The sequence below is a fragment of the Vipera ursinii genome (assembly GCF_947247035.1).
Source record: "Vipera ursinii genome assembly, chromosome: 5".
In the NCBI taxonomy this organism is placed as follows: Eukaryota; Metazoa; Chordata; class Lepidosauria; order Squamata; family Viperidae; genus Vipera; species Vipera ursinii.
Window position 1 is genome coordinate 45,995,269 of NC_139518.1, and position 15,394 is coordinate 46,010,662.

A 15,394-nucleotide genomic window follows, 5' to 3' on the forward strand; every position below is an offset into this window, starting at 1 on the left:
GTTTAAGTTTGGAAGTTGGGTTCATACCAGATCTTACTTGAGGTGAGCAATCTGTGTGGAATGGGAATGTTGGGCCAAGGGTGATATGGCGCGGATACCAAGCTGACCATTTCATGATAACATGGGCTTCTCCACATATTGCACCTCATTTTTGCTTCAGACCACTTTAGATCTGGATATGGAAAGTATTGCTATTACTCCTTTGTCATGGTTAGATACTTCTGGTCTAGCATAAATTGATGACTACCCATGACTTCCAAAGTGATGCCCATTCAGAGGATCCATCCCAGGCACTTTTGAATCCGAGTAGTTTCTGGTGGGCACTTGATTTTTCCCAAAGATCTGATGTGTGAGTCTACTGAGTGCCTGGATCGCTGCTCTCAACATAGGCAACAAGCCCTCATGAGCCCTCAGTGAAACTGCTTCTAAGCAGTTGCTGAATGTTGGGCCTATCCTTGGTGGCTGATGGGGTTTGGATTGTCAGTGGGTGTTGAGACAGCAGTGCCCAAAGAGTAAGTGGAGGAGTATGAAGAATGAAATTGAACACAATTATGTGTCAGATTTGAGCTTTCACCACAGTCATAAGAGAGATAAAGCATTCCTACTTCTCTCTTATTGCATTGGCACGTTGTCATCCAGAAACTCTTTGCAGAATGGTTAATTCCCTTTGGAGAAGGAGCCAGTTGCAAGAGTGACTGTGATGACCAGTTAGCATAGCATTTTGCCATAGGTTTATTCAGATTCTCTTGACTGTGCTTTGGTATTGGCTAGAGTTTTGATTGGAATGTCTTGCCAGGCTAACTGGGACTTTTTATGTGCTAAGATGTCCTCTGTTACCTATGGTCTGGATCTCTGTCCCTCACAGCTCTTTATTTATTTTAATCAATGTAGACTCCAATTGATTCGGGGCTGCTCAAGGATAAAACAATACAACAAATATATAATGCAAAAAGAGACATAGCAATAAACAAGACAGCATATCTGGTCAACAATATGTATCATACACCTAGTAAGGGGATCCAATCACCCTAGTCCAGGGCTGTCAAACTCGCAACATCACATGACGTGTCATGATGTATTGCGACTTTTTTGCCATTGCCAGCACTGGGGTGGGCGTGGTTTTGCTATGATGTATCTGGCCTGTGGGTTTGACATCCCTGCCCTAGTCCAAAGGCTGGGAGCACAGCCAAGTCATTAAGGCCTACCAGAATGCCATCAGGATGAGAGCCTTCTGGATCTAAAGAGGAACCATATTCTGGAATGCAGGCACCATGACAGAGAAAGACATGATCATGAAGTTCCAATATGGTTAATGAAGGCTTCCATTGGTTGATCAAAGGAGCATGTAGTACATTAACTTTGCCAGACTGAATCAGCTGGGTTGACATCACAGTCCCTGCAGTAACAAGCATATTGAATTGCACCTAGAAACAAACTGGCAACCAGTGCAGCTTGGAAAGCACGGGTACCATATGGGCATACTGAGGATAGTTAAGGGTGGGTGGGCCTTATTCCCTGGATCTGGAAGATTGTCAATGCCTTCTTACCAGAATAGGTGCTGCTGGGAGACATAAAGAGATTGTGATATATTCCCCACCCCTTAAAATCCAAAAATCCTTTTTGGATTTTTGCATTTTCCAGTTTAGGTTTTTAGATACTGTTCAATTGCAGTTTTTTAATGTTTGTAATACGCCAAGAGTTCTGTAGAATTGTGGCAGGGTATAAATGGAATGAATGATCCCTGTTCAGCACATTTATTTAATAAAAGTACAGACAATGCATTTAACAACTGTTGACTACTGTGTCTTGCAGTCTCCTTCCCCATTATTAGCAGCTTTGATCTTCTTTAGTTCTTTTTGCAGCTCCTCTTCTGCAGCCAGTATTTCTGTTGGCTTTTGATACTATAGGAAAGAAAATAGCTTGAATCTCTGTTAGTGCAAACAGAAATGCTATTAATGAAGTGCCTCATTTGCAAAAGAGAAGGAGCATTGAAAAAAAGAAAAGAAAAATGATTGGAATGTCATGCTTTCAGATTTATTTTTCAACCATTTAAGATATAATATCTAGAACATAAGGCTGTATCTCAAACATATTCCTTTTAATGCACATTTTAGTTCAAAATTTGGAAATCTGCCTCATTGTACTTTTTGATCACATTTATCCTACTGCAGAGTGAAATATCCCATGGCAAAGTGTGCAGTTGATCTCTGCCGGGCTCGGGATAGGGGTTGTTCCTCTGTCTTAGTCCTATTAGACCTCTCAGCGGCTTTTGATACCATCGACCATGGTATCCTACTGCGATGTCTCAGGGGGTTGGGAGTGGGAGGCACTGTTTTGCGGTGGTTCTCCTACCTCCTGGGCCGCTCGCAGTTAGTGTTGACGAGAGGGCAGAGGTCTGCCTCGAGGCCTCTCGTTTGTGGAGTTCCTCAGGGGTCGGTCCTCTCTCCCCTCTTGTTAAACATCTACATGAAGCTGCTGGGTGAGCTCATTTGTGGTTTCGGGGTGGGGTATCATCAGTATGCTGATGATACCCAGCTTTTTCTTTCCACCCTGAACCAACCCAGTGATGCCCTCGATGTGATGTCCCGTTGCCTGAAAGCGGTCCGGGTTTGGATGGGGATAAACAGGCTTCGTCTCAATCCTGCCAAGACTGAGTGGCTGTGCATACCCGCATCTCAGACTAACCAATCTTTTCCATCGTTAACTATGGGGGGTGAGGCCAGGTTCGCCTGGTGCGCCAGTTACGGCCCTATCTGGACCGAGATGCGCTACGCACAGTCACCCATGCGCTCGTGACCTCCCGGCTAGACTACTGCAATGCTCTCTACATGGGGCTGCCCCTGAGGACCACTCGGAGGCTTCAGCTGGTGCAGAATGCAGCCGCGCGAGTTGTGATGGGAGTCTCCCGATACTCCCATGTAACACCTCTTCTCCGCGGGCTGCATTGGCTTCCGGTTGCCCTCCGGGTGAGATTCAAGGTGCTTCCCCCACTGACTTTGCTTGTTGGAAAGCCAACTGGGAAGGTTACAAATGTTGATTACGTGACCTTGGGACAGTGCAGTTACCATCAATACATGCCAGTTGTCAAGCCCCTGAATTTTGATCACGTGACCGTGGAGATGCTGTAACAGTTGCAAATGTGAAACCCAGTCATAAATCACTTCTTTCAGTGCCATTGTAATTTTGAGAAGTCATTAAGTGAATGGTTTTAAGTTGAAGACTACCTGTAAAGGCAGCATAGCAAAAGAGGACTGAAAACAATAATATGCTAATGGTGTCAGATTAGCTTTATGAGAACTTACTGTGATGATCAATGTATTGTTGGCATGAGTAAAAGTCAAAGCAGTGCTGTCCAAAGGCAGTTGGAATCTGTCCAAATCAGGAATAGTGAATTTCTTGTAGTATCTGAAAGTAAATGTGGACATGAAAATAAAGACTTATCTTTATGTAGAAAATAAATAATACCTAAATTACATTTTTACATGAAAGAAATTTCAGGATTGTTCCAAGAGTTTGAAGCTGAGTATCTTCCATTCAGACTGCAAGATTCCACTTAGAATTATTTTTTTAATATAGTAAAATACATAAACTAATTGAGTTATATTTAAAAATCTGACTATGTCACTATTAATTTGACCAGTACATTTTGTTTTTAAATACAGCCATATACTAAGAACTACAGTAGTAAGCACCATTCTTTTTAGAAAAGACAGGAAGGAAAGAAGCAGTGGGAACCATTTCCAAAAATCTTACCAAGAAAACTAATCTAGTCACCAGGAATTAACCTTCACTTAAAAGGCACAAAAACAGGTGCTTCCCAAACTTTATTGTGGGATACTTACTAAACAGATCGTTATCACTCATAAGGATAAGAGTTAGATAGGATACTGTAAGAGTTTGAATGTTCGTTTAGTTTGATCACCTTGATTATGTATGGCACCTACACCCTCATACCTATCAGGCACTTAGAATGATCCATCTTCTGCTATTTTCAGTTTAAGATGGAAGGCCAATATGCTTTCTTCCCATGAAACATGACTGCCATTTAGTTCCTTTGGGGGATGGAAGTTTTCCTTTATGAATTATGCTGAATTATCGATGCATATTTGGTGCCCCAAAATGAACAATCCTTCTTAATTAAGCTAGTTTTGTTCAGAGGTTGACTGCAAACCACAAACCCTTTATTTTCCAAGCCCTCCTGAAAATGCATACAAAGGCCAACCAGCCAGGGCTAACTGCCTGCTAAAGAGGAATGTTACCCCAGGGCTTGGAGCCTTTTGCTTATATTTGGGAAAGGTGGCAGACATGGATAATAATGGAGATGTCAAAGGTTAAACAGCAAAGATTAGATGAACACAAAAGACAAGTTAAGGAAGTGTTAACTTCTTACTGATTGAGACAATAAAAAAGCAACTCCCCAAAGTAGCCCAGTGTTTCAAAGAGCCTATGAAGCCCACACTGAGAACACTAACTTTATCCCCCCACCTCCACCACCAATAGGGCTGAGGCAGTGGGGAAAATACCTGGTCTGAGCTCCAACTGAAATCTGTGAAAGATCAAAGGAAAATAGATCTGCTGTTTTGCCTCTTCCAGCATAATGTTAACTGCTACCTTGTCCTGCAATAATTGAATCTGTTGTGGCCAAGGAGGCTTTGCCTGTTTGTTTGGAAGTTTGCTTCAATGGATTTGTTTTACAGCAAGAGGACTGAATCAAATCCCACTTCAGCAGCCTTTTGCTGAGGCTAGAGGGGGCATTGTTGCATGAGTAGAAGCAAGTGGCAATATTTTCTTTTTAAGGGCCTTTGGGAAATTATCTTCTCTTCCACCTTTACAATTGCAGAGTAGCCACTGAGTAACTCCAGGTTTCTTCTGTTATATCTTATGGGAAAACCTGCATCTGCTAAAATTCTAATTGTCATAAGATTATGCCATTGTCCTCCCTTTCCCTAAAGCAGAGGTAGACAGCTTTCTCATGATTGTAGGTCCCAACTTGCTTTTCCTACCAGCTGAAAATGACATTAGAAGAAGGGACTAAACCAACTTTTCAGCCTATACCTTATTTCTACCCTGAATCCCTGACCCCACCCTAAACTACTACTGCTTAAATTTGACAGTAAATGGCTGAATTAAGTGACACAATTTTGGATGACCGTGGAGATTCTCAGTCATCCGGGTCATAGTTATCCCAAAAGTGCTTTTTCACAAGGCTACTGAACTTTGTTTTTCTTTGAAGACGTTTCGCTTCTCATCCAAGAAGCTTCTTCACTGTTCTCAATTTTGAATGGGTTTGGGGGGAATTTAAAAGTGGGACATTTGGGTGATTTGTTACCTAGAATTTCCCCTCTCATTTTCATCTTTATCCATAAGGAACAAAATAGAAACAAACATTGCTGAAAATTGAAAATTTTGGTAAACATTTTAGTAATATATCTCAGGAGGCTGGGGGTAGTACATGCAGCCTATGGGTTGCCCATTCCTGCCATAAAGGACTAACTAAAATCTCACATGATCAGGCTGCAAGCACTAATGTGAGTTGAAAATTATGTAATATGGGGATTGGGAACCTGTGAGCTGGTCCCGGGTGGAAGTGGGAAGAGGTTGCATCCATCAGCAGCCCAACACAGGGAGGGGAAAAATTAATACTGTTAGACATGCCTAGAAAAAGGAGAACCTGGCTAGCAGTTTAGCAATAGGTAGAAATCCCAAAGTTCCCAAGTAGACATCATAAAATCCCAGTTTCGATAAAACAGTAGAATAATGTATGGAAGAATGAATAATATGCAGACATACATGCACTGCTTCTGTTGCTTTAGCAAAAAGGACAAGGTATCTGAATCAAAATTATTTTATCTTCTGCCTTCCTCACAATAAAGAACAAGCTACAATGAATAATGATATACAATAGGAGAATGATTGAACAAGTCTTTTGTTCCACCACTGACCAGCCAGAACAAATCATGTAAAAGCTCTGTTTACTGCAGCATTAATCCAACTTTTCCTGGTTTCTTTAGTAGACAGAATTGAGATTTAATTTAGAATTTTTACTCAATCATGTCTGGAATTTCCAACAAGCAAGGCAAGCAATGTAAAATGTCTATGCTAATTAAGGTATCTACCCACCCACCCACCCACCCAAAAAACACCCCCATATAATGGTTTGTATTTTATATGCTAGGAGCAATGGCAACATTGCTTCTGAATTGTCCAAAATATGTTGGACTGTCTAAAATATACTCTGCTACTAAGCAGCAAATAATTTTTTACTGGATCTGCCCCATGGTTAACACTTTTTAGTATTAGCTGACAGCCTTTTTAGTATTAGCTGACAGCCTCAAGGGGGGCTATGAAAGAAACAGGTTTCTCCTATTATTTGCCTATCTGCAACTATAATTTAGAGCTACTTAATACTATACCCTGAGTTTTTATTTAAATATCATATCTAACAGATCTATTTGTCATAAATTTGTCTAGTTCTTTTTGAAAGGCATCTTATTAGTAAAAGCCAGTCTATGTCATTATAGTAAAATTTATGCTTGCATTTGATATGCAAGAGTACTCTGTCTTAATCTACCACAAGTCAAATTCATAGGTGATCCTGATTCAAAATGAGACTCTGCAGAAGGCTGGGCATATTTAATGACTGCTCAAATCAACAGATACTAAATAATCTTCCTACCTTTCAAGAGGGAATCCACTGAACTTCAGGAACCTGATTCTGTACCTGCCAGTTCCAGTGAGATAACAAAGATGCTAAGTAGAACGACCCATAAGGTTAATGTAGTCTGGCCTTTATTGCGAAATGTTTGACAAGTCCTGACCATGTTCCTAGTTTTTTATTGTCATTGATTAATTATACTCTTTGCCCTCAGAAGAACTTTAGCCTAACGTAAATGTCAAACAGAAAATAGAAGCTTTTGCCAATAGCACCACCTCTGGGTAAATATTAGGGATTGCATAAAAATGGAAAAGGTAGGAAAAACAAATGCTTTTTGTTCCAGGACTATAGCCTGATTCATACATAAAATTAAGACGTATCGATGTTTATTTTTGATTTAGCATAGCATTCAAACCTATCCACTAGGGGTATGTGCAAAATACAGTACTACAGCTTGTTCAAAAATCATACTCTTCATAGTGTGAATACTATAAAAAGGTCAGATTATTTTGCTAAAACTTTTAACAATATAACTGTTAGGAAAAGAAAAATTCAGAATATTACAACAGAGAACTTAAATCATTTCCACATCCTACAAAGTACCTGCAAATATACCCAAATTCATCCCACCATGAGTGAATCTGTTTACTGACTTCTTATTTGTTGTGTGGACCACACAGCAGCGCTGATCCTTTTCTACTGAAACACTGTAGACATCTTTAGGATATGGTAGGTTTCGGATCCGCCACTGGAAACTGCTTTTGGTGTCTTTTCGCATAAAGACAGGCTAAAAAACAAAACAAAACTGAATTCAGCCCAATGTTGTTCAGTTCAACTAGACAGCAGCTGTAACTTTACTATAACATCATAAATAAGAATTGCCAAAATTATGTGTGCAACTGCTGAATTCTTATCTAAATTGAAGCAATACTGATGCCAGCATCTTTTAAGTTCAATATGTTTCCCCATGAGCTTTTCCCAATTTGTATAATACATTCTTTTGTGGGATGCATTAAATGTATTCCAGATAGACAAATTATGTTTTTAAACTGAGGAATGTGAAGGAAAGGGCTACTAGATTTTTGGAAAAATATAGACAGAAGTAAAAGATGGTTAAGGAACAACAGTCTCTCACAAGAGGAAAAAAAATCCCATTTCATAAAAAAACCACAATCAAGCACAAATCCATTCAATAATTACATTCAAGACACAGAACACCCTTCATACACATATATGAGATAGTTCAGATATTTGTACATACATGAAACATATACTTCAACTGGATATTGAATGAAATTAAACTATCTTTGAAACTGAATAGCCTCATTGGGGAGAAACCCCCATTTTTCTATGTAAACTTTAGTTTCAGCCAGAGCACTCTGCCCAGTCTGTTTAAAATTTTCCATTCTTTCTCTGCACCTCTAGGCAGCTTCTGAAGCAGTCCTGTCCAATTATGGTGTTTTATTTGAGTGTTCCATCTTTGTTATCATTCTATTCTAGGTGTACAGTGAGGGGAAAAAAGTATTTGATCCCCTGCTGATTTTGTACATTTGCCCATTGACAAAGAAATGATCGGTCTATAATTTTAATAGTAGGTTTATTTTAACAGTGAGAGACAACAACAAAAAAATCCAGAAAAACACATTTCAAAAAAAGTTATAAATTGATTTGCATTTTAATGTGTGAAATAAATATTTGACCCCTTCACAAAACATGACTTAGTACTTGGTGGCAAAACCCTTGTTGGCAATCACAGAGGTCAGACGGTTTTTGTAGTTGGCCCACCAGGTTTGCACACATCTCAGGAAAGTTTTTGTCCCACTCCTCTTTGCAGATCGTCTCCAAGTCATTTCGAGGCTGATGTTTGGCAGCTCGAACCTTCGGCTCCCTCCACAGATTTTCTATGGGATTAAGGTCTGGAGACTAGCTAAACCACTCCAGGACCTTAATGTGCTTCTTCTTAAGCCACTCCTTTATTGCTTTGGCCATGTGTTTTGGGTCATTGCCATGCAGAAATATCCATCCATAGCCCATTTTTAATGCTCTGGCTGAAGAAAGGAGGTTCTCACCGAAGATTTAACGGTACATGGCCCCGTCCATTGTCCCTTTGATGCGGTGAAGTTGTCCTGTCCCCTTAGCAGAAAAACACCCCCAAAGCATAATGTTTCCACCTCCATGTTTGATGGTGGGGATGGTGTTCTTGGGGTCATAGGCAGCATTCCTCCTCCAAACATGGCAAGTTGAGTTGATGCCAAAGAGCTCGATTTTGGTCATATCAGACCATAACACTTTCATCCAGTTCTCCTCTGAATCATTCAGATGTTCATTGACAAACTTCAGACGGGCCTGTACATGTGCTTTCTTGAGCAAGGGGACCTTGCGGGTGCTGCAGGATTTCAGTCCTTCACGATATAGTGTGTTACCCAGTGTTTTCTTGGTGACTATGGTCCCAGCTGCCTTGAGATCATTGATAAGATCGTCCTGTGTAGTTCTGGGCTGATTCCTCACTGTTCTCATGATCATTGAAACGCCATGAGGTGAGATCTTGCATGGAGCCCCAGACTAAGGGAGATTGACAGTTATTTTCTGTTTCTTCCATTTGCAAATAATCACACCGTTGTCACCTGACCAAGCTGCTTGGTGATAGTCTTGTAGCTCATTCCAGCCTTGTGTAAGTCTACAATCTTGTCCCTGACATCCTTGGACAGCTCTTTGGTTTTGGCCATGGTGGAAAGTGTGGAATCTGATTGGGCAAGCGTACTCTCCTGCCAAATAACATAATGCAAGGGCAGCCATTTGCAGAGTAGTAGGGTGTGCTCCACTGGTTCCAGCTAATTTTCTAAGGAGATTATTGAGAGTGGACAGTTGTGTGCACCCCTTCCCCTCATAACATTTAAACAGATGCAGAAATTAGTATAGTGCAGATTCATCCAGTTTGTAAATTAAGGCTGGTTTTATTAACATCTATTTTTTTAAAAAAAAAACACATTTGCCCTTGATTTATAAAATATCACATAATGACATATGACTACCGTTAAACTTAACACTTGCATGCTGCTGTATATAATACAAATTTTTCAAAACACTTATTTGTTAGAAGTATGTGTTGCCCTTTGTTGAGGAGCTGACAGTGGTTTACTTGGCACTCCTTCATCCCATTTGTACCCAAACAAAAGTTTGTGAGGAGCTTGGATTGAAAGAAAGTGACTGGCTCGAAGACACCTAGTGACCTTCCATGGCTAAGAATGGACTTGAGCATGAGTCTCTCATAAAAGAGCCATATTAAACTTTTCATATTTACAAAAATGTCTCCACCCAACATTAATTCAGTTATTTTTGACCATAGTGAGCTTTCAATTGTAATTTCTCTGTTTAAATTACATTGAAATTTAAAGGATGGTTGCTATCTCTTACTTCAACTTTTATCATGTTGTGAGGAAAAATTGGAAGAAACAAATGCTTCGTAAGTTGTATTGAACTCCTAGAGGAACAGCATAACAACACATTTAACCTTTATACATAGGAAAAAGACAAAGTAGAAATGATAGAGCATAATGGACATTTCTAACGTTCTGGATTATTCATGCAGCTTGGTAAACAAAGAAAGCCTTACATACTGCTGTATTTCCTAAATGAATAAAAATCAAGATAGAGAAATTGGGTAAAGTATATTTTCCCCTAATATCAAATGCTGAGGTACAAATATTGTATTTACATTGGTATTGCTCTCCTTTATGAACTCACGGTCCAGTGTTCCTGCTGCAAGCAATGTGGGTTCTCCCACTTCAACCTCCCAATTGCCATATGCACCCAGAGCATTCTTCTCTCTCCATTTTCTTACTGCACAGAAAGGACAAGGATATAGAAAAAAATTGATATATTTATTTTTTCAGGAAAATATTCCCAATTGGGATATTAAGAAACGACTGCAAATTAAGTCAATTTTGTAATTTCAATTTATTTTTAATTATGCCTCTTTCCTTTTGGAGAAACAGAATACAGGTGGGTTCCTGGGTTAGGATCACTCTTTTGGTGACCATTCAATAGCATTGAACAAGGGGGACTTATATGTCCTCATAGTTTCAGCTGTTTGTAGCATCTTCACGGACACATGATCACGATATGCGGGCTCAGTGCCTAGCTCATGATTCCAATATTGCACTGAGCTGCAGCCATATGATCTGGTTTTTCACAAGCAAAATCAATGAGGAAGTTGGCAGGAAGTCAGAAATTGTGATCACATGAGATCCTTGCTGAACTTCCTACATGGTTCTCACTTATCAACAAAATGTGAACTGATAGCAATTGATAAGCAATGCAATCCTGTGACATCAGAGTTTGTGATCATGTCACTTAGCGGCAGCAATTCTGGTCCAATTGCTGTTGTAATCTAAGGACTACTTGTACATAGTAATAACATGAAGAGGATCCATATGTTAAAAGAGCATTTCAAAGTACTGGCTTTGAGCTTCAGATTATGCAACTTACTAACTTTGTCCTGATGGTTGTGCAGCATTTCAGATCCAAAACAAAAAATTGCTTCAGAACACATAGCATCAGTCACTCTCCCTCAGCCCAACCCACCTCACAGAATTGTAACGGGGAAAAGAGGAGGAAAGAATATTATGTATGTTTGCCAACTTGAGTTATTAAAAAAATGTTAAGGTGGGATGAAAATAAATAAATAAATCAGCATGCAACTGATTAAATCACATGAATCTTTCCCTGGGATTCTGCCATAGTTAAATAGGGTAATTGCACTATTCTGGAAAAGACATAGTTGTTTACAGGAGTTGTAGTTCAGGGGTTATACAAGTGCACCAATGCATTCTAAAACACTTATTTTTTTTCAAATCTGAAACACTGCATAGCCTTAGTTACATAGGCCCAGAGGGCCAAATCATCTGGGAAGTGAGGCTAATTCATCCAAGTTCCAGTCCTATAGATGCCAACACACATTGATTCTTCCCAGTTCAATTCATGCTTAAGGCACTGGTTTTGGAAATGCTACTGCACAGTGTGAAAAACAGTTTAAAAGCAAACAACCTGATTAGTCTAACTTGCCCCAAACAAGGGGCAGCTGGAATTTCTTCTCCCCCTCCTCTTAGATAACGACAAGTTTGTTATTACAGTTATATTACAGATAACCCTCATTTAACTACCATAAGTGGTCTGGCAACTCCATCACAAAGCAACATGGTTAAGTGAAACATCACATGATTGCTCAGCTCAGCTCAGCTCTGGCAGTCATGGCAATCTCAGTTACTTTTGTTCAATGAATCATATGCAGTCATTAGAAGAGGATCCCGCCCCCCCAATATCCAAGCCATACTTCGAAGAAGGTAAAGGACTGCCTCTGCCCACCCATTCCCCTATCTTCTCCCTATCTCTGCCCTGTGGGTCATCCACCTATCTGCTGCTACCTGCTGCCCTTGCCACTTGGCTTGCTCGCTACTGCATTGCACATTACTAGCTGGGGTTTTCTTTTGCATTAGTGCAGCCGTGTCCTTCTTTCACACCTGTAAGGAGGATGCCCAAAAGGAGGCCCTGGCCATCACACAAAAGAAAGCCCTGGCTGCTGCGAGAAAGAAGGACTGGGCCAGCATGCGAAAGAAGAACAGCGCAGAAGGAATTGGTTGGTAGTGGTGCATGGTGCATAGCACAACACACACCCGCCTGTTCTGTAGCTCTCATCCGCTGACCTGTGGGATGTTTTTATGGCACCTTCCCTGCATGTGATGAGCCCAGCAGAGGGAGGCAGGCAAAGACAATGACAAAGGTCAACTGGGGATGGGGGTAGGGCAGCAGGAGAGTGGTCATAAATGCAGGCAGGCCAAATTTTGTTCATGCGATCACTGCGGCACTATAATGGCCAGAACTTCCAAGACTGGTTGCAAGTCCCTTTATTCAGCACTGTTGTAACTTAGAATAGTCGATGAGCAAATGGTTGGTAAGCAAGACTACTTATGTACACCTGGGAGAGAAAAGTGCAAGAATTTAAAGTTTAATTTCACTAAAAATAAATCCTGCATTTGATCTATAGTAGGTGGTCAAATTCTCTAAAAAACCCCAACAACAACACAGCATTGTGCCTTTGAATCCCTGCTTGCATCTCAAGAGAAGCATGATAAAGCCATGCAATCTCAGGAGCAATACCAATACAATGAGTGGATTAATTTTTAGTTTGATCAGATACTGTAGTATAACAGACATCAATGCTTGAGGTTAATGTTGTGGATAAGAAAATGGATAAGGACATGTAGCCTATCTCTGTAATCTCAGTGGCAAGGCCAACAATGATTTCACTACCCTTTCCTAGTATGGATCTTTCATTGTAAAATTTGCTTTACTGACCTGCAGAATGTGCAAGATTATTAAAGGCAAAACTTGTATTTCAAATCTACCTAGTCCTATACCATTCACATTTCCAACGTTTAACTATAAGTAAGAAAAGTTGGCTGGCTTACAGAGTAGCTGGTGTGTTTTCAGGTCATACTCTTCTGCCATCTCCTTCCCATCCTCAAACAGGTAATGGATTTTCCGTTTACCTAAAGAGAGCACAGGATGGGTGGACCTAAAAAGAAGAAATAGGAGGAAATCCCATTCCACAGCTTCAACATACTTTCTCCCACTTAGCCAGGGTGACGTTTAGAGACTCCAAATGCCTCACAGCCGTCCATCCAAATTACTCTTCTTAAAGGCAAGTTTTGGTGAAAGTAAGCACCAATGTTAACGGGTTGGTTTCCACACGCTCCCCACAGGGGTGAATACAATTCAATTAGAAAGAAACAGACTCGGGAGTGTTTTCTATTACTCCTTTTTTTAAAAAAAAATCTTTTAGAGGAGATTTTAAAATTTGATCTTCAAACTATTCCGACTAGGTCAGGGGTCGGCAACCTCGGCTCTTTTATGACTCGTGGACTTCAACTCCCAGAATTCCTGAGCCAGCTATGCTGGCTCAGGAATTCTGGGAGTTGAAGTCCACGAGTCATAAAAGAGCCGAGGTTGCCGACCCCTGGACTAGGTCGCCCCGGGGTCGGCACACCCAAAAGCGAAGGTAGCCTTCGAGGCTTCAGCCTCCTCGCCACCTGGAGACCGGAACTGCCTAGCTTCTCCCACCTTAGAAAGCTCCCCAATGTCACCCGCTGCCCACTTGCCCGTGACCGGCGGGTCATTTTCCCCGGATCACCACGATCCCAGTTCCCGCCACCCGGTTACCATCTGCCAGCAGGGCGGTCTTCCGAGCCGCCCGCAACCGCTCCAGCCAGCTGGTCCCAGCCATATTGCGGCTTCGCTCGGCACGTTACCAAGGCAACCCTCCTGGACTTCCGGCTCTTCGTCCCTTGACACGGAAGAAAACGCCGCGCGCAGGTCGTTCTGGTGTCCCGGCGATACCGTCGGTAAGTGAGCGTTACCATCGATGTCGTTCTCCTCGGCCTCTCTGTGGGGCGAGCCCCTCCACCTTCTCCAGACAGAGGGGCAACGTAGGTGGATAGATGGGCTCAGGCAGCGTTGCAGGGCGGCGCGGCGTCTCTTAATCGCCACTGGAAAAGCAGCAGCGGGCGGCAATGGGCTATCGAGCAGGGGTTCTCAACCATGGCAACTTTAAGACATAATAATAATAATAATAATAATAATAATAATAATAATAATAATAATAATAATAATAATAATAAAGTTGGAAGGGACCTTGGAGGTCATCTAGTCCAACCCCCTGCTCAGGCGGGAAACCTTATACCATTTCAGGCAAATGGCTGTCCAGTCTCTTCTTAAAAACCTCCAGTGTTGGAGCATTCACCACTTCTGGAGGCAGGTTGTTCCACTGGTTAATTGTCCTCACTGTCAGGAAGTTTCTCCTTAGTTCTAGGTTGCTTCTCTCCTTGACTAGTTTCCATCTGTTGCTTCTTGTCCTGCTTTCAGGCGCTTTGGAGAATAGCTTGACTCCCTCTTCTTTGTGGCAGCCCCTGAGATATTGGAACACTGCTATCATGTCACCCCTCACTCTTCTCTTCGTTAAACTAGACATACCCAATTCCAGCAACCGTTCCCTATATGTTTTAGCCTCCAGCCCCCTAATCATCTTTGTTGCTCTTCTCTGTACCCTTTCTAGAGTCTCGACATCTTTTTTACATCGTGGTGACCAAAACTGGATGCAGTATTCCAGGTGTGGCCTTACCAAAGCATTGTAGAGTGGTATTAGTACTTCACTTGATCTTGATTCTATCCCTCTGTTAATGCAGCCTAGCACTGTTGGCTTTTTTGGCAGCTGCAGCACACTGCTGGCTCATATTGAAGTGATTGTCTACTAAGACTCCGAGATCCCTCTCACAGTTACTACTATTGAGCAAGGTACCACCTATACTATACCTATGCATTTGATTTTTCCTGCCTAAGTGTAGAACCTTACTTTTTTCACCATTGAATTTCATTTTGTTAGATAGTGCCCAGTGTTCGAGTCTGTCCAGATCCTTCTGTATCTTAAGCCTATCTTCTGGAGTATTGGCTGTTCCTGCCAGCTTGGTGTCGTCTGCAAATTTGATGAGTTCCCCATCTATCCCCTCATCCAAATCATTAATGAAGATATTGAAGAGCACTGGGCCCAGAACAGAGCCCTGGGGCACCCCACTACACACTTCCTTCCATGTAGCTTTGCTGGCTGAGGAATTCTGGGAGTTGAAGTCCACAGGTTTTAAAGTTGCCAAGGTTGAGAACCCCTGGGCTAGAGGAGTGCCGCGGTGA

At 41.5% G+C, this 15,394-nt stretch overlaps 1 protein-coding gene across 2 annotated transcripts; it reads right to left on the reverse strand.

The window, feature by feature from the left end:
* Positions 1-79: 79 nt before the first annotated feature.
* On the reverse strand, positions 80-13,977 carry DPCD (deleted in primary ciliary dyskinesia homolog (mouse)). 2 transcript variants are annotated; one of them, XM_083364393.1, is made up of 6 exons: positions 13,874-13,977; positions 13,123-13,203; positions 10,371-10,495; positions 7,259-7,442; positions 3,303-3,405; positions 80-1,901 (listed from the first exon to the last, which is right to left on the reverse strand). In XM_083364393.1, the coding sequence occupies exons 1-5, from the start codon at positions 13,935-13,937 to the stop codon at positions 3,338-3,340; spliced, it is 522 nt and encodes a 173-aa protein (XP_083220519.1). In that variant the 5' UTR covers positions 13,938-13,977; the 3' UTR covers positions 80-1,901; positions 3,303-3,337. The 2 variants fall into 2 exon arrangements, with proteins under 2 accessions (XP_083220519.1, XP_083220518.1); XM_083364392.1 differs by having other exon boundaries at positions 491-1,901; positions 7,309-7,442.
* Between the last annotated feature and the right edge of the window lie 1,417 nt (positions 13,978-15,394).